This window comes from Miniopterus schreibersii, assembly GCF_964146895.1.
Source record: "Miniopterus schreibersii genome assembly, chromosome: 12".
Classification (NCBI taxonomy): domain Eukaryota; kingdom Metazoa; phylum Chordata; class Mammalia; order Chiroptera; family Miniopteridae; genus Miniopterus; species Miniopterus schreibersii.
Genome location: NC_138112.1, coordinates 13,454,736 through 13,479,878, shown reverse-complemented (window position 1 = coordinate 13,479,878; position 25,143 = coordinate 13,454,736). Strand labels below are relative to the sequence as shown.

Below are 25,143 nucleotides of genomic sequence, written 5' to 3'. Positions count from 1 at the left end.
AAAGGTTTGGCGAGCATTAACTAAACACTTATTTTGGGAGCATAATAATAAAGTATATATGAATTTGGTGTCATACAGACCTGAGTTTTGAATTCTGGCCTTCCTAGAATATAATCTTGTGAAAATTTATTTAACATTCTTATATGGGTTCTCAAATCTGAAATGCAGAAATAGCTGCATCTACTTCTCCATTTGCTTTGTTTATAAACTTTAAGATGCATATTTTTAAAAACACTGAGTATAGTGTCTGTCGCAGAGCAAGCAGTTAATAAATGGGAGCTGTTTCTGTCACCTAACGGTCTGCATGATACAAAGCCCCCTAACTTTCCCTTTAAGATCCCATTGTGGCCCTAGCTGATGCGGCTCAGTTGGTTAGAGCATCATCCCATACACCAAAAGGTCACGGGTTCGATTCCCGGCCAGATCGGGCAAATATCCAGGTTTCGGGTTTGGCCCCCTGTTTCTCTCTCACATCAATGTTTCTCTTTCTCTCTCTAAAGGAAAAAAAAAAAAAAGGAAGACCCCATTTTAGTTTACTACTTAATAAAGCGCTTAACTAATTACTTAATGTATTTTATGAAAAGAAGTTGGCATCACATCTAAACAACAAAGTAAGATAAGGATTTCACTTAAAAGTAAATAAATACGAACCTAAATGTAACCTTTGAAAGTGAAAATATTGTTCATTAATATTAATCTCTGATGTATCTAACATTTTAGAAATTATAAGACTATTACCTAAGTGCTAGGTTATGTCAAACCAAAAACTGTTTCTATATTGCTTTAAAAAAAACACAAACCATTTTTGCTTGAAAATATCATATAATATCCCCTTTGTAAATATGGCTGTTCCTTTACCATAGGACCTGTACCATTATTGATAAAATCCTATCATTTTAGAGGGTGCCAGTCCATCTCTCTAGAAGACAGGATCAACATACAATGCTGTTCCATCTGTACCCATGTTCCTTTCAAACCCTCATTCCCAAGGTCTTGGCTACTCCGTGATTCTAAATTGTAAAGTTGCCAAATGTATAATCAGGCAGTATCACTATTAACATCAGGAAGACTAGCTCATCATCAATGAAGAAAACTTTCAAACACTGTTTTTCATCTGCTTTTTAAATTCGTTTTGGTTTCTTATTAGTATCTCTCATTGTTCCAATAAGAAACAGAGAAAACTCTCCTCAAACGTGTTTTCAATCATTTTCTCTCTTTGGCAGGTTGGTTACTGGAACGATATGGATAAATTAGTCTTGATTCAAGATGTACCCACTCTTGGCAATGACACAGCAGCTATTGAGAACAGGACAGTGGTTGTAACCACTATTATGGTAAGTTTTGGTCTTTGCTTTCTGCTGTTCCGTCTTGTCCACAGGCAACTGTAAGTCCCCAGCTGTGGTGAGCAGGGAGGGTGAACGCAGTGGGGACTTGGGGGTTCTGATCCACAAAAGTCCGTTGAGACTTTGATAGGTTTGTCCTGAGCTTTGAGTACATTCAGTACTTTTATCTGTGTTATCTCCCATTGCATTGTTGTTCTTGGAGAAAGGCTCAGATGTCACAAGTCGAAACTGTCACGCTCTAGTTGGAAATGTGTGAGACGCTAAAATTCCAAAGGACAAAAGAATGAATGTGAAAAAGATCAGCAACCAATACCAGAAAAATCTGATAGTAGACACCAAATTCTTATTGTTGTTATATTTTTTTAAATCATCAATGTAACAATAGTTATTGGTGTTTAAAATTATAACGTCCAGGTAGCTTAATCATCGGGTCATGATTTGCATTGTCTGTTTGTAATAGTGGAGACATGAATGTGAAGATTTTAATGAGCATGTTTTATACAGCTGAATGTTTTAGAAATCAATTTTGTTTTATATTTATTTTTAATGCAAAAAGACTTTTTGCACCGATTATTTTTCTCATTGACCAGTGACAAATACACAATATAATTTATAGGACTTCTAGGAATTAAAAAAAATATATGACTGCTTCATTCAGTCCCCTCATAAAATACAGACAAACTCTAAATTTTAAGGCTGCTTTTTCAAAGAGACTTTCCCGAAACTACCTTTTAAATAATAGAAAACCTTTATATGTTTTTCTCTTCGAAAGTCAAACATGCCCTTTGGCGTCAATGCTCGTCAAAGGAGATCAACAATCGGTGACCTTTTCTACATAATTTCAATTTCTATATCCTCAGCTCACTGTCTCGTTAGGCAGAAGATATTTTTAATTATCTATGGAGCCCTTACATTAAATGAAGTGGAAGTATTTTATGTAATTTCGTTTTTAGCTTGTGTAATTTTAGTTTGAGGTTTTAGTAATGTCCAGTTATTTCCAAAATTTGGGCATTGAGGTCAAAGCATGAAAATGCCAGAGAGAAGCTTTCATATGTGCAATTCCTCGTGTCTGTGTTGCATCACCAGCCAGCGATGTGATGTTAATCTGTTAAGCTTGATTGGAAGTTTACGATTTTAGAGTGAAACGAATCAACAGCAGTTTTTGTGTAAGAGTGCAAAGTATATACCTTCTAACGTAATTGTGTGATGCTTGCGTGGGACTTGGAAAGCAATACATACATACATTTCTTTTCCTAAAAAAGACCCGGTAATGGAAAGCCATGCTTCAGTACAGCCCTCCTCTTTTCAGCCTCTGATGAAGAACCCTATTTTAAGAAATTGATCGAGAAAGAAATGAGTTCCACGAGGTGCCACCGTTCCTAACAAGGCTCACGTCTTGTTCTGCTGTGTAGTAAATTTAATCTAGTTTTCCATGTGGGATTCTTCCTGGATGACCAACTCTGGACTACCAGAAAGAAAAAAAATTTTAAGTTCTGTGACTTTTCTGAGAAACAAGAACAAAAGAAGAATTAATCTTCATCTTTCTCAAGAAAATAAGTAGATGTTGAAAAAAAATCACTTAGGATTCTGACATATCAGTTCCCATACCTTGAAATGAGGTCATTGTACGTAAATAATGGAATGATATCACTCCTAATTCCAAGTAGATTTTCTAAAAGCAAATATGAATCTGTGTGCTTGTTTTCTGAATATTCAACATTTTCTTTAAATATTTCTTGAAACTTTGTTTGTTCTGTGTGAAATAAAGTGTTCTAATGTGCATCATAGGTATAATGTAGAGAACCTCCTCTCTATCCCTAGTAATAAAGGGGCTGGAGATAAAATGCTTAAAAGCAAAATACTGAGTTAATTTTGCAGGCATGACTAGTATTCTGGAAGCATGCTATCAAAAAATAAGAAAAATTGATTGAAAAAATCCTACTGTTTCCTATATAGATAAAGAATATTCTGTAAAATTATCTGTTGTTTGACAGTGATATAATCAATATTTTTGCTATCAAGTTAGTGCAACACTAGTATCTGCCTTTTGTATAAAAATGTACTCTTCATATACATAATACCTCTTGTCTTTGTAACTGCATAGTTATTCTATACTTTAAAAAAAAAATTAATACCAGAATCCTTTCCCTGAAAGTGTTCTTGTATTTGCTTTTGTTGAAAATGGTAGCCTGGGACCTGGGACATCTCTACCACCTCATTCATTTTGAAAAATATATGGTTCCTTGTAGATGAATGAGATATTGGCATCTGCATGTAATTATCCCCCAAATTCAATTGAAAACTCCCAGTACAGATGGAATTGGTTAGACATTGTAATATGTGCAAGACAGATATCTAGACACAAGAAGGCTGAGGGTGTGCTGGCACTGGAAATCATTCATTCTGATTGAATTGATATGGCGTTGCTGTTCTCCCATTTGTCTTTTCTCTGTGTATGTTGTTATTTATATGTTGCTACATATGTAATGATATATGCTATTGTTAAATAAAATTGATTGATAAATTCATTTATTCATTCCTTCATAAATATTTATTAAGCGTCTACTATGTGCTAGGCACAGTTGGAAGTCCGGAGATATGTAAGATTTTAAAAAAAGACAAAAATCCTACATTCAGAAAACTTATATTCTAGTGACAGAAAGCAGACAAGAGATAATAAATATGCGACATATCATTCTTAACTAAGATGTAGCTTTAATGTTTTGCACTGTTGAAATTTATTTTTTATAACAATGTTGTATATCTATAATGTGATCTTCATTTTAATGTCTAACTTATTCTACCTGAATATAGCCTTACAGAATTTAACTTAGCTAAATCTAAACAAAAAGTGAAATATTATCAAATGAGAATCATGGCTACAAAGATGAAAGCTCTAAAGTCTTGGATTCAGATGCTAGTTTTTTATCTTAAATCATAGTGACTAAAGATTTTATAAAATCTGTAAAACTTGTGAGAATGTTAACACATAGATTTAACTTTTTACTTTCAAGATAATAATTTCTGCAAACCACCTAAGGAAGCCAGATATGTGCCATGTGGTTTGGGCTGTGCAGCAATTGAGGAAAAGGCAGTTGGCAGTAGGCCTTGGGGAAGGAGAGGGTGTTTTCCTCTGTAATCTGACTGCTTTCCTTGACTGCTGACCTCTCTGGAACAGGAGAAATGATGCAATGATATTTCAGTCAAACCCAGTTTCCTCCAAATCTTTGCTACCGAGGTTAAATGATGCTTATGCTCCATCACTCAACTAAGAAAGTATTTCTTATCATCTTACAAACATAACAATCCTCTAGGAAATTTTTCCTCCATAAATTCACATGTATTTGCTACACTGTCAGAATTATGATAACAAACCTAAAAGCTATTTTACTTATCACACTTGATCTTTTTACAGGTCACTTTTTGTACTTCTTAGGAGATCTTTGATACTTTATCTTCTCTATCTAGAATTTTGTAGATGTACTATAAATAAAAACAGGTGAACATAAAGCAGTCTACACATACACACACACACACACACACACACACACACATGCACACACCATACAGGTGGTGGGCAAAAGTAGCTTTACAATGGGGAGTATGTAAAACACAGTTTATTGTTGTATTATTATTTATTAATCATTGTATCATTTTCCATTTGAACAACTGTAAATCTACTTTTGCCCACATCCTGTATACAGAAAATATAGATGTATTTCTTTTCTTCCCTGTAACAATTATTAATATCTCCCATATATGTATATATATAAATATATATCCCCTCAGAAGGGATTATAACAATTAGTTTTTAAGTAAGTTATTTTAAATAAAATTGTGTAGTCATTTGCTAAATGCAAATAATCCAAAAGATTTTTCTCAGTAGGAAAATGATACTTCAATGATTGAAAATCATCTCGATTCATTTACACCAATGTTTTCTTAAGCAAGGCCCAGCATAACACCTTTAGGCAGTGATTGGTTTCTTTCCTGAAATAGCAGAGCAGATGTAGAGCACTATCCATTATGGAAATTATAGTAATAAAGTTGTAATTACTAAGAAGTAATGCATTTAAAATAAGTTCTAAGGTATTATTGTCCCACAGGGCATAGTAGTCGGTAACAAAGATGGAAGGTTATCGTCTTAAAAGTAAGAGGTTACATTCCACTTCTCTGATCATTCCATTTTTATTCACAACTGAACACCTGAGACTCCATAAGGCTGCCTCTCAAAGATGTCCCACAAGTCCCCTTAATGATTCGCTAGAACTAGTTTTATATTATATAAAAAGATTTGGTATTTTCTTCACCCATAGTAGCCCCAATACTTTGTATTAAATCTCCCCAGTATGCAGTATTTGAAGGGCTACTTGTGGACAAATTGTCAGACTGGGGCTGGGGCCAGAGGAGGCGGGGAGAGTGCTGAGGGTTTGCTGCTCTTTGGGGAAAGGAAACAGACCCCCTCAGAGGCCCTGGGGAGAGCTGAGCGGCCAGGAGAGCCTTTCCCTGCCTCTGTCCTACCGCCTCTCTGAGTAAGTTCCTCTCATTTCTCTTGTGTCGCTGCACCGCTCCCCTGAATGTCAAAGTGGTAGAGGCCCCGGCTGTGTGAAAAGCATAGCTAAATTTCTAATCAGCATCTTCAGTAAACTGAAGTCTTGTCTGCCCTTTGTTGGTTTGTTTGGCAAGGAAACAAAGTCATGATGGGGCCCTGCTGTCTAAAGGAAATTGGAAAAAAAAAAATGAAAGAAGACACAATATACTTTTTTAACTTATATGCACATACACGTGTTTCAGAAGAGATGATCTGGCACGTGTTAACATTTACTTTCCTTTTGAAGACCTGAATCAACGGTTCTAATGTGATTACTTTGCCGTGATATTTCTATTTAGGAAGCCAGATAGAGCAGGAAGTTGTGATATTTATTGAGTGCCTTATATATACTAGGCACTCTGAGGAGATGGGGAAAGGTTTTATCGACATTGCTTACTCAAGATTTCATGTAAAGAAGCTCATTCTCTCAAAATACAGAAATCCACTTCTTTAATCTTGCCCCTTTTTCTTGGTAAAGCATATGAAATCTCAAATAGTTGCATGTATTTTGAGAGATGCAGTAATAGCTTCAAATACTTTCAGATATTTCAAAATATGGGTTCAACTCACACTTCTGCTGGTTCTGTGAAATTGAACCATTTGCTTAACCTCCTTGAGCCTTAAATGTTCCATCTGCGAAATGGGAGATGCCTACGTCAAAATGTCAGCGTGAAAAGTCAATGAAAGGGCACAATTGAAGAACTTAGCCTTGTACCTGACACAGGTCAGCACTAAATAAGTCAGAGGTATTCTTATTTTTCCATCACTTTGATTACTGTCCCCACCACTCACTCCTTCACCCTTATTAAAAAGAATTTAACCTAATTAATCTCAAGAGGATGAGGGGCACGTTTTATTTATTTTTGTACCCTTAGATCCCAGCAAACTGCCTGGCACACAGTGGGTGTTTAATAAATGTTTGAGTAAACAATAAAAGTACAGTTTTTAATGAAGCAACAGTTCACAAAATAATGTAGAGAGAATTTAGCAAGTCAGATGATAATACTAGCTAGAGAAACTTCTGCACACAAGCTAAATGATTATATATATATATGTATATATATATATATATACATATATATATATAAAAGTTCATAAGTGTTCAAAAGTTCCAGACACTATAAAATAGATACTCAGTCTTAGTAACAAATTTGAGCATTAGCTATACTCTCATTTGAAAACCTGTTAGGTTTGTTATATTAATAGCTATAGGTGAGAGCTATATAGTGATTTCAATTAGAACATTAAGCATTTTACAATGTGTGATTCTTGTTTTTTTCTACATATTCTTCCACATTTTAATTAGCTATTGCAAGGGAAAAAAGAGAAAAATGAAAAGATTAACTCTTTTTAACTACTAATATTTTTATAGCATGTCTTAGAAATTAACAGTGCTTTGCAACAACTCCCCAATTTTCATGACCACATTAATAATTTGGAAAACTCTATATTTAGAGAATGTTTTCTGTAAACTAATAATTTTTATCTAAAGAAAAACTATTAGTTGCCTTAATTTTATAGATAGATAAACTTTCCACTGTTAAAATATGCACCTAATTCAAAGGACAAGTAAGAGACTTCTGGGTCACCAAGTCATGCCAACCCACAGCAGAATTTAGGAAAAATAATACAAGGACCAGTGCTGGGCAATTGCCTGCAGTAGAGTTCTTTCGAACATCTCTATGAGAAAACCATATATCATTTAATTTACATTCTTAATTAAGTTTTTAAAAGTAGTTTCTACATTTACCAAGTACTTTAAGAAAAATGCTAAGTGTAGGCTGCCACATTATGCAAAGTAAATTACACTCTAATTCACAGTTCTAAGAGCAAGTTAAACTTCCACAATTACAAACAATTACAAATTTGCTGGGATAAAAGAAAATATTTGTATCAAAATTATGAAATGAATGTTACCATACAATTTTATAAAATATAAATACACAATCTCAATGATGTTGTGGCCAAAAGTGGTCATTTCTTGTCTGCAAATAACTAAAATTTCTGAGGTATGCCCAGGAGTTCACATAAATTGCATGTTCACCAGGGTTGTCTTTTAGTTGGTGGCTTCAGTTTCCATTTATAAAATCAAATGTGTTTTTGCTATCATGTCTTTTAGTTCACGGCTTTTAAACAGTTTGGATTAGGGGTGTGTATGTATGTGTGTGTGTACGCGTGTGTGTGTACGTGTGTGCTTTAACTGAAAACTGTCCAGTTATTATTAGCCACCAGTAAACTTTTTCATTTTATATGTATTTTGACAATAATTCTTCATCTTATTTTCTGTTTTACTTGTTTCACAACCAAATGGGACTATTGCTTGAAGTGTGTGATAGTCACAATTGGGGGGAAATTATTGGCTTCCATTGGAGACATATAGTATAACAGAATAAAAATTCATAGAAAAAAACCCCAATTAAATCCAAAATATTGGACAATTTTAGGAAAACCAGCTTAATACAAATAAGTATATACAATTTTTAAACTGTTAATTCATTTCTTCTTTGAACTTGCTAGTACCTGCTCTGAGAAGGGCATATTGCTAAATGCTAGAGAGCAAAGAAAAGTGATCTAGTTCTTTTGCTAAAGGGGGTCGCAGTTGACTGTGACTAAACAAGATGCAGAGACGGAGACAGGTGACCTGACATTAGTCTTTTGTTACGTGAAGCTGATTTAAATAGTCTTTAAATTCACGTGATAATTTGGAACTAATCATTTCATTGCCAAAAGATATTAATGGATATGTTTCCTATCACAGTTACAGTGCTAGGTATGTAATAATTACTCAATAGAAAATTATTTTAAAGACCTGACATTTAGTATGTAGTGTAAGCAGTTTAACGTACTTCTAAGCATATTTGTTTATATATTCACCTATTTTACTACTGCTTTCTAGCCACACAAAATCAGTGTGTGTACAATACTAAATATAACATTTTTGTCAAATTCTGAAACTGGAAAATGACATAAAGGTTTTCGGATGTTTTCTAATTCCTCCTTTACAGTTCTACTTCTCTCATTATAGGAATCCCCATATGTTATGTACAAGAAAAATCACGAAATGTTTGAAGGAAATGACAAGTATGAAGGCTACTGTGTAGATTTGGCATCTGAAATTGCAAAACATATTGGTATCAAGTATAAAATTGCCATTGTCCCTGATGGAAAGTATGGAGCAAGGGATGCAGACACAAAAATCTGGAATGGGATGGTAGGAGAACTTGTTTATGGGGTAAGCAAATCAATTCATTGAAGAACTTATTTACATAAACCTGAAACTTTTTTTTTACTTGGGCACATACCAATTCTTAAATGTCTATTACTGTGTGTTTTTTAATTTGAGTTACATTCAAAAAGACATATATGATGTGCAACCGTTTCTCTATTTCATTACTAATCAATTCCCAAACAATGGGAAAAACTAACCCTTGGTAACTTCAAAATCAGAAAAAAGATAAAAATTCAGAATATGATGTCCTATCAGAACAACAACAAAAAAACACTAACTTCAGTGTCTGTGATGATAATTCTTTCACGGTTGATTGTCCGAGTCCATAGGCATGCTGTTTTGAGAACTACAAAACCAATGCATTAGTAATCTGCTATCTGATCATTGTAGCAACAGCTTTCCTGCAATAGCATAAAGATGGGCCTCATGTTAACTAGTTATTTATATCCCCGTTGGTTGTAATCAGTGGTAAGTGTCTTTTAAGTAATTGGTGAAGCGATCACTAAACTGCTTTAGCATCTATAAACTATTCACCAATAATGTGAGATTCTGCAATCCTGCTGAACACAGTAAATTTAAGCTTTATACAATGCCATCGTTTTTTCACACCTAGCAAAACACAAAAGCCAGGATTTATTTCATGTGAAGCCCTTCCTTTTCTGTCCACTCGATATTAAGTGCACGCATTTATAGCCAAGGGCAAATTCAATGTAGACATTCCTGCCTGAATCAGAACAAGATCGGTCTCTTCAGCTACTGCTGCAAAGTCTCTAAATCAAGCCGGCAGTTATCAGATGCCAGTGAGGCTACGATATTTCCTGAGTCCAGAGACCCGGCCTAGAAGAGTAAGTTTTATTCATGGAGTAATAGTGAACAAAAGTCACATACACTTGAAATTTATTCTGAAATTTCCTATAAGACAACTCATATTTCACAAATGTCACCTTCAAAGCATATTCTGTGCGATTAATCCTCACAAGGCCCCTTTGCAAGGATTATATGAAAGTCTTGGTTCCCCAGAGAAGGATAAAGGTAGGCCGGTTCGGAACATAAATGAAGCCTTACACGGGCTTACTTTCCAAGCCGGAGTTTCATGATTCCGCGTCCTGCTTCTCAACCCATGAGCAATGAACATTCTCCACACAGTGCAGCCTCGTAGCTGTGATCTCAGCAGCAGGAGGAAACTGTGTGACACTGAGGAGGAGTCCGTTAGTTTTATATCTATTGGAAAGAACTGCTGACTAGGTAGGTGACTTAAACGAGGGGGGGAAATGAAGTTGTAAAACATCAAAAAGTATTTTACCACAGGCTCATGATCGATTTGATACTGAGCTTTAAGTTCCTAAGGAAAAAGATTCCTAGAGCTTGTGTTTCTTGGTAATATATTCAACTTTGGATACGATAAGCCAATTTTAAATGTGAACATTATTCCAGCTGTTAGAACTACTGTAATTTATTTCCTTCAGAAAACACTGTTGAGTATTTCACCTGAAAAAAAATTAGATTACTAATTAGTATGCATGGGGAAACTAACCTGAGTTATTTCCTAAGGCATTTGTTATATGTATCTTCTCTAGAGTCCCTGCCATTTGGGCAGCCCAAGCTCACCCCTTTGCAAGGGTTCTGACCATATTTTATAAGTGATGAAAGCAAAAGATATGAAGACAGTAGTACAATTAAAAACAAAATTTATCAATAGTACATGTGTCACGATAATCAGAAGAAGCCAGGCAATTCGCAGAGAAAATGAATATCACATAGTGGTTACTGATTCTTGTTATATTCATTCATCAGCCAACCTGAGAGGGTTTAAACATCCCATCCCTGCCATTTCGGTTGTTCACTTTTTCCCCCAAAGAAATCATCTTCCATGTCTCTTCCACTTTCTGCAGATTTGGTATTTTCCATTCTGGTGTCTGCAAAGTCTGTACTTGTTTGTCATCTGTTGTTTTTCTTACTGCTGACACATACACAAATGCCCAGCTTCCAGAGCCCAAGGGAACCCTCCACCCATTCTCTCCTGCCCAACAGAGCCTGTTAGACAACAAAATCATTAACTTTGAATCCATCATCATTATTAGTAGTAGTTTATTCTTTGTGAACTTTGTTGCTGTAATTGTTAGAATAGATGATCTGTGATACACTCACCTGGGAGCTCTGCAACCACAGGTGTGACTCAGGAGCTCAGAGCCTCCCTTACACTCAGGTCCTGTCTGCCTGTCACACCTGCTCAAGTCCATCCTGTGCTCTGTAGTGCGCTGCTCCAGGACCTTATATTTTAATTCAAGGGGCTATTTCTCAAAGTATGCTCCATAGCCTATCTGCACCAGAATTACCTGTGGTATGCGTTTAAATGCTGGTTCATGAATCTCACTCCAGAGATCCTCAAGAATCCAAATATTATCAAGCTCTTGCAGGAGATATTTACACTTAACTTTGGGAATTGCTGAGAGGTAATGAAACGGCACACACAAGACATCCAGTGTTAGTAGAGAAAACCCAGATGTATCTTCTTTGTTCACTAGCCTCTTTCAAAACACAAATTTCCGACTTTGAAAGTGTCCTCAGTGAACATCACTGTCACCACTTGCATCCAATGTTTATCTTCCTTTGCATCTACTTTTTTATGCTGGAGACTCTTTTATTTCTTTCCATGTTTCTTTCCTTTTAAGGTTTTTACCCTCATTAGTGGTAATTGGTATAAATAAAAATTTTCAAAAGATACTACACACAAGGTAGCACATGAAGGTGGTGTTTCAAATCAATGAGAGGATGCCTTATTCACTTATTCCTGTTAAGACTGCTAAACAGCTACTAGAAAAATTAACAATTTTGCAACATAGCATCATACAATGTACCAAATAAGTTATAGAGAAATTATAGTTATAGATGCTAGATTAAAATACATGATTATATGTGTATATATATATATATATTTGAGATTGATCATATGATATCAGTTTTTTTCTAAGCATGAAACCAAAGGCTGAAAACACAAAAAGATAATTTTATACGGCTTCAACAAAATGTAAAATTTGTATATAATTCATTGTAGTAAACTACCATGAAATAAGTCAACAATTTTCAACCAGTGTGCTGCAAGAATTTTTAAAATATGCAATACCTGATTATTTAGTCAGGCCCTGACCCCTTTTCCCTTAGACTGTCAAATAAAAAAATGACAACAGCCAACACAATAACAGTCCAGTGTAAAACAGTGTAAATGAATGAAAATTACACCTATTTTTTTGTCACAGAATTTTAGTATTTAGTTTATGTGTCCCATGAGATGAAAAAGGTTGAAAATCTTATGGAAACAAAACAATTGATGAATAGCAAAAAATATTTGCACCATATGTGGAAAACAAAAGAGTATTTTGAACAGATTTAAAAGCACTTAGAAATTGGTAAGTAAAAAAATAAATACCCCATATGGAAAATAGGGGCAGATTATGGCAGGTAACACATAAAAGAAGTAAAAGGGGCTATTTGTTTAATAAAAGCAAATTCAAATTAATACAATGTGATCTAATTTGCCATCTAGCAAATTGGTGAATATAAATGAGAATAAAGATACACAGGGTTGGCCAAGATTTAAAGCTGCAGGTACATTCACACAGTGCTGGGGAAAGTAGAAATTTTGCATAACTTTTCTGGAGAAAAGTGGAGCAAATATATTATGAGTATTAGAAGGATTGTTACCATTTAGACTAGCACTCCCATTTCTAGAAATTTATCTGAAATAAGATGTGTGCAAGGATTTGTCTTCAAAGACGTTCACGTCACTTGTGTTCTAAATTGTATAAAACTGAAAATAACACCTCCCCCCAAATAAAAATTGATTCCATAATTTATGGTATTTTCACATGATAAAATATTTGCAATCATTAAAACTTATTTTTAATGTATATTTTTAAATGAAAATGAGTTCATTGCATTCCCTTGAGAAATGTAATGTTCTGCATTATTCTGTTTTAAAATAAGAAAAATATTATTTATAAAACAATGTCTAGCAAGGCATATATAAAGACAAAATAAGAGTAGGTGAAGGGAATAAAGATAGCTTCCCTTAACTTTCTGGTTCTGTCTTTATACGCTAATGTTTCTATAACCAGTTCACATATCGCTTGTGTAAAATAACTTCTGGGAAGGTAATAACCAAGGAGCAGTGACCCTGGCTTTTACATATCTGGGTGTTTGTGATGTGAACTAAGTGTCTCCCCACTTGAAGGCACATACAGTGAATTCTCGGGCGCCCCGCGGGAGGCCTGAGGGCCAGGGTGCACCCCCAGGCTCAGCCTCCAGGAGCCCTGGGCCGAGCCGCCGGCCGCCTGGAACCAGGGGCCTGAGGATCTGAGCAGTGGACGCAGGAGCGGCGGCCTCTACTGAGAACGTGTATATCTGGCTATGACCCAGATCCCGTTTTAGTGCTGAACACTTTCCTTTGAAAATAAGCCATCAAAAAACCTCTTTTTTCCCATTTGTAGACTGTGTAACCATTTCCAGGTTTTTCACACTCTATTTCGTTTGATTTCATGCAAGGGGCACAAGGTCAAACCGCAGAGTGGCCACGGCGTGCAAGGCTCGCCTGGGCCTCAGCTTCAGCATCTGTACAGTGATAAACATGAGCTTGCCCTGGGGGTTAGCTCGGAAGCCGTGTAAATATTTAGATTAGCATCGGACACGCACTCTCTCCACAAACGCTCGCACTTTGTTAAGGTTTTTTTAAATAGACAATCACAGTAATCCGATGAGGGAAAGGAAGAGAGTGTCCTCATTTTAGAGAAACAGAAATAGGCCCAGAAAAATAGCTAAAAATCGCAGAACCAAAATGGAAGCTGGTGCCTTATGAGCATAATACCTGAGAATTGAATCCACTGCCTTCCGATATCTTTTTTAGAAACTGAAAAATCAAAAGTGTGCAGATAAGAAGAAATAAACGCCAATTTCCAGATTTTTGTGTGTGCGCTCAATTGGAAAATGCTGTCAAACAGTGGGTTCCTTCTGTCTTACAAACGCAGGCTTGATGGCAGGTTTTCTCATAACCAGAAAGGACTGTCTGAAATTTGTAATGCATAATATTAAGGGGTGGCCAGGGAATGAATCAGTGGCAACATTTCAAATGAAACAGAAAGACTGCAACGTAGCATTCCTGGCCAAGAAATGCAGAAATTTGGCCATGAGGAAATGCTATTAAGTCTCTTCCTCTTGTGGCCTAGATCCTGAAAAACTAATAGCCCTGGCAGGTTTGCTCAGTGGTTAGAGCGTCGGCCCGCAGACGGAAGGGTCCCAGGTTCGATTCCGGCCAAGGGCTCGTACCTCAGTCGCAGGCTCCCATCCCCGTGCGGGAGGCAACCAATCAGTGTGTCTCTCTCACGTGGATTTTTCTGTCTCTTTCCCTTCCACTCTCTCTGAAAAGCAATGGAAAAAATATCCTTCGATGAGGGTTAAAAAAAAATAACTAATACAGTTATCTGAGTTGAAGCTAATTTTGCGTATGTCTACTGTTTCTCCATTTCTCTCTCTTATCTAATTACTAGCACCGATATTTTGTGGAATTTAAGTGATAGATTATCTTGCAAGAACAAGTCAACTGTTCATCTTTGTATTTATCACTGACCTCACTCATTATTGGCAATTGGGAAAGAAATTCTAGAATTAATGTGTAACTGGTTAGCTTTGAGTGGATCAATCCAGTGCTAATTGCTTCATGAAATCTGTTAACTTGTGTGTTTTCATGTGTCTTTTCTCTTATAGAAAGCAGAGATTGCTATTGCCCCTCTGACAATCACTTTGGTCCGAGAGGAGGTCATTGACTTCTCTAAGCCCTTCATGAGTTTGGGCATATCTATCATGATCAAAAAGCCTCAGAAATCTAAACCAGGAGTGTTTTCCTTCTTGGATCCTCTGGCCTATGAGATCTGGATGTGCATAGTCTTTGCCTACATTGGTGTCAGCGTGGTCTTGTTCCTAGTTAGTAGGTTTAGTCCATATGAGTGGCACACAGAAGAGCCAGAGGATGGAAAGGAAGGACCCAGCGACCAGCCTCCCAATGAGTTTGGCATCTTTAACAGCCTCTGGTTTTCCCTGGGTGCTTTTATGCAGCAAGGATGTGACATTTCACCCAGGTTAGTTTCAACACTTGTTCACTGACTCGCCAGTAATGCTAAGTGTTGTGCAGATCATCTGTCTTCATGTTTTGTTCCTGGATGCAGAGCATTACTTGAAACACAGAAAAAAAATCTTGTAATTCCCAAATTAATCTAAGCATATTCATAGCCAAATTTTCCAAGTTAACATAAAATACGGATACATCTGATGGAAAACTAACTTATGCAACCCATTAGAACTCTCAAAAATTACTTAATATTTCCTTCGAAGGTTTGACAGATGGGAACTAAAATCTAAATTGTAAAAATAAGATTGATTTTCATTTTGTCTCCTTTTAAAAATCAAATGTTTTTTGTTATTGTTGCTGTTTTTAATTTTTTATAATTAATTTTGAATTTGCTTTACGTTCCATGTAATAGCAGGGAGATTTTTGTCATGGCATTACCTAAAACCTGAGTCAGTGTAGTAGGTATCAAATATGCACTGTTCTGCAAAACAGTACATAACAAGCTAAGCAGTAGGCAAAGGGTCAGCAATGCAACTTCTATGTTAGTTTCATAGAGATGGTTTTCACTATCTGTGGAGTCATAGCTCACTTTCTTTGGATGCCACTGAGACATTTTTCATTTTTGTTTGCCAAAAATGCAGCCAATCTCCTGTGCAGAAAAAAATACCAATTTTGCCCATAGAAAAGATAGCTGAAGGCAGGAGAAACTGAGAATTAAATCTAAGTAGTGACATATTAGCACTGCAAATATATTGATTTTTTAAAGAAATGTGTACATTCTTAAAAAGAGACAATTTACCTACAGTACAGTTTGTATTCCTTAACACCCATGGAAACTGTAAATGTGCTTAAATTCCAACATGGAAATTTAAATAACCAACTCTCAATCCATGAAATGAAATCAAAGCAAATCCAGTGATGGTTTTTAAACCAGGATTAAGCAAATCCTAAATTAAAACCAACAAGTGCCACTTCCATGATAACGGTTAAGATGAGAGCCTTTTAAAGCTAGAAATACCATGGAAAACATGAAATTTGTCTTCACATTTTAATGTTTAAATACAATCTTTCACAGGAATTTAAAATAGTTTTTATGCTCCCAATGAGTGAGATGAATTATGAAAATGCCCTGAATTTTTTATTTATTCTATTCTCATTTTTCCTCTGCACTCACACATCCCTGACAGCCAGAGAAGGGGTGAAAGAAAACTGTGTTTTTCAGATTTAGCATCGGTTTTTAATGCTGTTGCTCCATAATGATAAGGCACACACTTTTGTCTCATGTTGGCAGCGCCAGAGAGAACATTTTCATACCAGTAGGTAAAGATGCTTTAGGACATAACTCAACCTTCACTCCCATCAGATCTGAGGTATCAACAAATCCTCAACTGCCATCACTTCGAGACCAATCCTAGACCTCCGTTGCCCAGCCCCTCCTTGGCACATGCTCCCCAGTAAGCCTGATACTGTGCCTGGTATCTCCACTGTCTGCAGGCTGCACTCTGATAGCAGAGACGCTAATGTTAAGGAGGGGAGGGACCCATGAATTTAGGAAAGGCATTCAGTTCCATATTTCTGCCAAATAACAATAAAAGGAAAAAGTTTCCATATTTTCAGTGGCCCTTACACCCTTGATGTAGCATAAGCAACATCTAAATACGCAGAAATGCTAGGCTCGTTCTGGAAGGTAATCAGGGACTAAAAGAATATTGCGGTTGTTACTTTTACGCACAGGGCGTGGGGAACGGACGGTGTTTCTTCTCTTTCTCTGGCTGGGTGGAGGAAGGAAAGTGCGCGTGACCTTGTCCCTGTTTAGGTCCCTGTCGGGTCGGATCGTGGGCGGAGTGTGGTGGTTCTTCACGCTCATCATCATCTCCTCCTACACCGCCAACCTCGCCGCTTTCCTCACCGTGGAGCGGATGGTCTCGCCCATCGAGAGTGCGGAAGACCTGGCCAAACAAACAGAGATCGCCTACGGGACGCTGGACTCGGGGTCCACGAAGGAATTCTTCAGAGTAAGTCCAGGGAGAACTAGCAAGGAAATGGGCATAATTCTGCCAGCGATGGCATTATGGGCTCCGGCCATGGTAGGTTTGGGGACACAGTGGTAACTGCTGTGTTTAATACTGGTAACGGTCTACGTGGATTTTATAACCACTTGAATTTTCAAAAACTAATTGGTTTATTGACATTGCAAGAGGGGCCCTCCCTAAGCAAGAGTGACAACAGAAAGGTAATTCCAACAACTTTATAGCATAATCTGTCCAAAAGATTGCAGTGCTGATCGTGCTATGGTGTTGCATCTGGCAAGTTTGTATATACGTGTGCTTTGGGGCTAAGAGCATAAAAATGAAAGCAGGGCTTTTTTAAAAAAAAAAAATACATTTAACTTCCTGCATTTGAAACCCAAAACCTTAATTGCAGGTTGTCATCCCTATATGAGGTACATTATTTTATAATCTCATTTGTAACAATGGATTTCACAAGCTAATGGCAGCAAAGTCTGTTAAGTTTTGGGCACCGCTGTAAGACAGTGTATGGAGTTTTGTTTGTGGTAGTTCCTCTGCTTTTGCAGATAAAATTGTTCAAATGGAAATAATTGCATTTTACATATGGATAGGATCCCTTTGGCTTGCCATTAGGATGGGAGGTATTACTGTTGTTTTTGTTTTATAGTTGCTTGTTTCATTAGAGGATGAATTTCTTTTTATCAGTGAATCTCTTTTACTTTGGTTCTACTTAAATCCAGAAATATGCACTTGGTAATGTCTAGTCAGAGATCAGGGTTCATTTCATGATTTCAGAACTAAAACATTTTTTAGACGTCAGAGTGACATTAATGAAGAAATTTTGTGTTAATCTCAATTGCTTAAAGAAGACAAGATATATTTCATTTATTTCCTAAGCTTTTGGAGGAAAATGGTAGTGCTTTAAATAAAGTTTCATGCTTATATACAGTACTTGAGAGATTATTACACTTTCATTTTAAATGCATATATTTACCGTTTTCTCACCCAGCTTGGGAATGAAATACAACAAAATGTCCTATTCCTTAAGCAAGGCTTAACTTTCATGTACAGGAATTTCAGTAACATATTTCTCTTTTTTAAAATGATTTGATTATAATATCTTTATATGTTACAGATGTTTACATAATACTAAATCAATACAAATCACTCAATAACTCACTCAAACCCATCACTGGGCATTGTTTTAAAAAGTCACCAGCCTGGCCAGCATGGCTCAGCAGTTGAGCATCGACCTAGGATCCAGGAGGTTGAGATTCGATTCCTGGTCGGGGCACATGCCCGGGTTGCGGGCTCCATCCCCAGTAGGGGTCATGCAGGAGGCAGCCGATCAATGACTCTCATCATTAATGTTTCTCTCTCCCCTCTCCCTTCCTCTTGCTGAAATCAATAAAGACATTTTTTAAAAATAAAATTAAATAATAAAATTTAATTTAATTTAATTTAATTTAATTTAAAAAAATAAAATAAAAAGACACCAGACAATGAACAATGTCCTTGCCAACAATGTGTAGTGTAGCTAGTAGAGATAATATAAAATTCATAAGTTAATTACAAAGTAGTTGTAGATTTTGCAAAAACTGTAAATAATAGTCATGAGAATAAATATTATTAACAATATTCTATGAATAAACGCAATTAGGCAGATTTGTTTAACTTACCGTGTACATCCCAGTCTATAAAGCTTAATAATGGGAACATAATGCTCTAACACATTTTAGCTAAATCTCAGTACCGTGCTGGAAATCTCTAAGTTTATAACTGCTTCCACCCAAAGCAGGCAGGTAAAATTTAGTAACCTTGCCTAGAAACCATTACCTATATTCATCAAAACAGAATACAAGTTTGTGCTATAACTTCCATTTTACTGAAAACATGATGGCTGATGTTCATGTAAATAAAGCAGATATTTGCAGTCACTCCTTCTGCCTTGAGTGACAAGGGAGAAAGAACCATCAGGTTGATTCCTTGAAAACATTTCAAAAATAACTCAGTGTAAAACTTTGGTATCAAGCACACTGAAAATGTTTATTTCTCATTCTTACAGAGCTTTAAAAAAATGCTCAAGCTCTAAAACCTAGTGAGGTAGATAACAGGATATATTGATAAGGACTGAAGGAATAAAGAGAGTTGCTCCCTAGACTCACACAGCTTTTCATACAAGCTGTGAGCTCACCAGGCCCTGTGACCTTTCTCTCCCGCCCAACTTCAGTTGTTAAATTGCAAGAGTTTTATAAGTGAGGGTATCTCAGTTTTTAAGTTGCAAGAGTTTTATAAGTGAGGGTATTTATTGTTGCAGAACAGCCTGAACCCTAATGGGACACGGAAACAATTTTCCCTTGTGGCCCACTTCCAGGCGTGCGTACCTCTGAGCCCTGATAAAAATCTCATTTCTTTTCTCCCCTGTGTTCTCCCTCCTTTCCCGCAAACGATGACCTGGTTTAAACAAACCATTTGTCTAACAGGTGGAGGAAACAGAATGTGAAGGGTATTTTTGTGCTTGTCAAAACGTTTTCTCGTAGGAACACAGTAATGGGACATCTATCAGCTCCACTCCGCTGCCTCGGGCAGTGGCCTGCACTCCGCGCTTCCAAAAATGTCGCAGTTATAACCACCTGCCAAAAGAATGACTCCGCGGGGGGATCCACCTGGTTCAGCTTTTGCCTGGCCTTGGCCCATTATGAAATGTATACGGTCATGTTCGGTGCGTCCTTGCTAAGCATAGCATCGAGGTATTTAAAGAAAGCCTGTGCTTGTCACTTAATGCCAGCTTTGCAGTTGAGGTATTTCTGCATACACCGCATTCGAACACGCTCATTTTCATCTCCGTGTAGATTTGATCCTGTGCCTGTTGCAGTCATGAGTGAAATCATGAGTGCATAGATGAGGTGGATTCTCTCGGGGCTTATAACATTATCAAAAAGTGCACTGACGAGCTCTTAGTCTAGCCGCACAAGCTGCTAGACACAGGAGATCATTCACCTGATAGCAACGTAAATATTTACTGCAATGAGTGACATTTGTACATATTTTCTATTAAAGGCAGAAATGGAAGAATACTTAACTACAGAGAAATTAAAAAGACAGCACATTTTTAAAACTTGCCTCCCAGCGCTGAAATAGTGCTTTATATCAGATAGTTTCCCATACTTTGAGTTTAAAGATGAAACTAATAAGTTTGAGATTAATTTCAAAAAATAATGACCTTTATATTAGCATTATATATTACACTGAGTATATTCACTCCCCAAACCTGACCTTTAAGTAAATAACAGAGTTGAAGGTTTTAGGGACTTAAAAGTTCCATTATCACTATATTTATAAGCTTGCTGGGTCTGCAGAAATGTCCTCATTTTAGCCTGTCTCATCAAATTTATAAAGACTTGCTTAGCAAACACCCTCACTCCTTAGTAAACACCCTCTGGTAGTCACAGATAAGGCGAAGGGATATTATTTCCAGCCCTTGCTTCTCGAATCTCTCCACCCACCTCCTCCCCCATGTGATTGTGATCTTATCTAAACCATGCCCCTTTAAATCAGAATTGCTAAATATTAACACAACGACAGATCATGTAAATGTTTTTCCAATAAAATTGCTTTCATCTTTTCTTTACTTTCCACTGGGAGCCTGTATTTTACCATTTCTAAAGGCCTGCTAAGTTTAGCATAACTACACTATGGATTCCTCTTCCAGATTTTGGGGAATTAATTCAACTTCTTTTGAACTTAAGGTACATGTAATTCAATATATTTAAACAAATGCAGCAGTAATATTCCTCACATTAATATAGGAATGAACATCTAAAAAATATCAGTCCCCTAATGGCACTTGCTTACTTAAAAGAGAATTATTTGCTTTGTTGTTACGTTGCATTCTACAGTTAAATTGTCTTTATAATTACCAAGCTCTAAAAATATTCTTTTTCCTTTTGCTATGTTAGTTTTATTTTGCTATTCTTTGTTCCTTTCATAAGATACTGAATAGTAACTGGAAAATTATCAAGTAACTAGCATGACTTCAAAAAATATTTTTAAAACATATTTCAATTAAAATCATACCCCCATAGATTTTATTTCTTCCGTTTTCAGCATAGTATACAGTGTGAAATATACAACATATGTGGGACTCTATATCTTTCTGGGTGAAACGCTCAAGTTATCAATTTATTTTTAAAAGTCATTGTATGCCTAAAGGGTGTTTAGCAACACTTCCCTAAGTTGAAATGATTGAAACAGATATTTAAGGACAGTCTGTACCGAGTGAGCCAAAGAGTTTATAATTTTCGGAGACTGGAACTTGTAAAATGAGAGAGCTTGTTCTCTGGGAGGTAACTCAATTATTAAAGCCGGAGTGAATGAAGCCTGGCAGCACAGCTCCCTAGTGGGCTTCATTGTGGATCTAGACACTCCTCTCTCCTGGAAGCGCATAGACTCTTGACAGCTGAATTGTAGTCGCATGGAGCTTCCTAACGGGAGCGTTTCTGTAGCCAGAGGTAAGCTTCACTACCGAAGCACACACCCCCATCCCAGTCTCCATATCACGGCATACTTTTTTCAGTGTTAATAACATAAAACATTTCTTAGGACACTGCAGGATGTCTATTTCCCATCTTGATATTCATCACCATTTGAATATACATTAATATAAAATATCTGGGGTTCTTGGTGTTCAAGGATGCATATCCCTTACTGTGTGTGGCTTATTACATAGGTTTACTGACTAAGTTCCCATCTTATAAAACCAAAATTATGACTACAACTTTTATTAGCTTCTTGCTTGGTCCACCTGATAATTAGCTTTTGCCGCAAACCGTGTGTTCTTGAGTTTGCTATTCAAGATACTGCGTTTTGAAGACCTGCTGAGTTCTATATTCTGGTAAACAAAGGAAGGTCAATGTAAATAAATGTGCATTCTACTCAGGATCTGGCCGCGTGCGTAGATTTAAGTCTGAACAAAGACTCCATTACTTTTTGTTTGGATCCAGATACAAAATGTCAGCACCTTGTTATTGAACAAATGCAATTGCACCAGATAAAAGTCTGTGCATGACACTGTAATATCAAACATCAAGCAGGAGTCAACTTTTTCTATCTAATCAAATATATCTTTTGGGGGACATTTGAGTTCATTTGGGTGAAAATTTCTAAATGAATGCAGATACCGGCAAACAGATCTGGGTAAATTAAGTAGTGGTAGTAATGTAGATAGAATCCAACTGGACAGAAATAAATACGTTTCTTGGCTGAAATCAGGGAATTAGAATGACTAACTCTCCAAAATATAAAGTGGAAAGACAAGAATCACTTCTCTTTAAAGTTGAATGTATGTTCTATTTGGAGATTTTGTTAGGAAAAGTCTAAAAATGCTTTGGTGAACCTAGAGTTTGATTCTTGTGTTAGGAATATTTGGTTTGTAAACTATGGCGATTTCTTCCCTTGTGCTCAATTACCGACTTGATATAGACTGCGCTTTTCTATACGTCCTATTAGAATGGTTTTCATTAAAACTTTGAAGCGTGAAAAAAGATTTAAAAAGCAATATAACAAGTCTCCTTCTTTCTTGTAACTCAAGTACTGTATCGAAAGGTATTTTACCAAGCTAAAATTAAATTTCACCAGGTCCTTTTCAAGTTTATCATGACTGTGACACAAAGCATGACTGTAGCTGTTGGACTCTCTTTATAGCATTCTGCGTTTAAAAATATTAAGTTGTTCTTTAAGCACTCGAGTAGGGTAATTATTACGGCAAGAGATAGAGCAACTTCTTCAAATACCACTTTTAAATGTCATTTCGGTGAGCTCCTTAAGTAGATGTAAGAGGCTGTTTTCTAATTGTAAAACAGCAATGTTAGTGTGGCAAATGGAAAGATGCTAAAAGGTTTTATTCTTATCTTGGTCCTGTCAATATTGACGTGTTGTTCCCTTCTTTCCTGTATTTAATTTTACTTTCATTTCCCCCAGAGATCAAAAATAGCAGTGTATGAAAAAATGTGGACCTACATGCGGTCAGCCGAGCCGTCGGTGTTCACGAGGACCACGGCCGAGGGCGTGGCGCGGGTCCGCAAGTCCAAGGGCAAGTTCGCCTTCCTCCTGGAGTCCACGATGAACGAGTACATCGAGCAGCGCAAGCCCTGCGACACCATGAAAGTGGGAGGAAACCTCGATTCCAAAGGCTATGGAGTGGCCACGCCCAAGGGGTCCTCATTAAGGTGGGTGGAATAGTATAACAATGTAACATGTGTTGTTATAATATTCCACCTTCCCTGATGTCCCTGAGAGAATTACTTTGTTTTGTTTGTGAACATGGTATGTTTGTTTGTTTGTTTTCTTTTTCTCCATTTCATGGTTTTGGTCAACAATCAGGTAATGCTTTTTTTTTTTTTAAATTTTAGAGTAATCATAGTTGACGTATATTTTTTAAGGCCATATAAAAACCAAACTGGTTAAACACTAGCTGCTTCCAGTGAGCCTAAAATGTGGGTAGCAAAGGCTTCTATATCTCATCAACTTCTTTTGGCCGCTAGAACCTACACTCTCCTTGTGTCAGTAATAATTCCACGTTTTATCATTATTTTTTAAAATTATGCCTGCCTACTAGTTTTTGAGTAAGAAAACTTCAAACTCTTCTTAGCAAACCACTTTTTTTTCCATTTCAGTGTTTCGTTTATTATGGCATCATTATATTTTAGATTATCCTGAGGTTGAATTGGTGCTAGCTTTGTAACCATGTCTATTTATAAATGCAACCAGGATCAGAGGGGAAACTGGGCTCTGATTTTATGGTGCTTACTCAAGTCACACTCTCGCCTGTTGCAAAGGGAGTGTGGTGTAAGTAAGATCTGTAAAGTGAGAGCCAGTGGCAATCCAAAACTGTTCACACATAAACCCCTAAAAAGTGAGTCATGAGCAAAACATTACACATGCGGATAATCCACATGTGTTCAAAGCAAGACTTTCATTCTTAAGGAAATGTTGGTAAAATCTGCCCTTTTCACCATTTTGGTCCTGGACATAGAGAATTCACATGTTTATGTCCAGGAGGCAGAATTTCCTATTTTCCTCAAGCAATAAAGGCTATACTGTTGAATTGCTGGGGCAGGAGGAAAGCCGGAGTCAAACGTGATGACTGACAAATCACTCTGGTCTCAGTGCTGCTTAGGAGAGATTCCTACAAAACCCAGATACAGATTCAAGAAGAAATCAGAATCTTTGCTAAAGGACTTACCCAAGAACCTGGTCTTGAAAAATGATGTCTCTGGTAAGCCTCTGAAAGACGAAGGTAATGAGACCTGTACCATTGCCCAGCAGGGATGAAAGCAATATAAATTCTATGATTGTTTTCATTGGTTTCAGAAAGAGACTGCGATGTGTTTTGGACATGTGTGTTGGGTGGAGGAGGGTTTGAGACAGATACAAAAAACAAATGCCATCACTGGAAAAGTTGCTCTAAACCAGTATTCTGTGTCTGTGAGCTGCACTGTCATAATTAGTGAGGGGCTTTATGGTATGTTCATAAGGGGCCATTTTAAAAGGAGATAGAACACAATGAGCCAATGAAGACAAATTTGGGTGTGGACTTCGGCAATCCTGAAGCCAGGTTCGTGTGACCGTCCCTCCTATAGGGGACTGGAGAAATGTGCAGGGAGAAAGCCAAACTAATAACTTATCCATGACAAAATCTTACCCAAAAGACCACAACCATTCAGCAACGTAAACTCACATCAGGATGTTTGGTCTTTGAGGGTGTATTTTGTATAATACAATGTGAAAATATGTCAATTCAATGAGGCCAAGTAGCATGTAAATCTCTATTGAAATAGCAGTTATAAGAGCAC

The 25,143-nt window shown here is 36.8% G+C and overlaps 1 protein-coding gene across 6 annotated transcripts in view; it reads left to right on the top strand.

Moving 5' to 3' along the window:
• Positions 1 to 25,143, top strand: part of GRIA4 (glutamate ionotropic receptor AMPA type subunit 4) — a 327,443-nt gene that overhangs the window by 262,566 nt on the left and 39,734 nt on the right. For 4 of the 6 annotated variants that reach the window (XM_081155169.1, XM_081155171.1, XM_081155170.1 and 1 more), the window contains exons 10-14: positions 1,224 to 1,334; positions 8,960 to 9,166; positions 14,921 to 15,291; positions 17,098 to 17,296; positions 23,270 to 23,517. In XM_081155169.1, coding sequence (XP_081011295.1) covers positions 1,224 to 1,334; positions 8,960 to 9,166; positions 14,921 to 15,291; positions 17,098 to 17,296; positions 23,270 to 23,517 — 1,136 coding nt within the window. Of the gene's footprint in view, positions 1 to 1,223; positions 1,335 to 2,652; positions 3,871 to 8,959; positions 9,167 to 14,920; positions 15,292 to 17,097; positions 17,297 to 23,269; positions 23,518 to 25,143 lie in introns of those variants that run through there. The other 2 variants (XM_081155173.1, XM_081155172.1) reach the window with 1 other exon arrangement.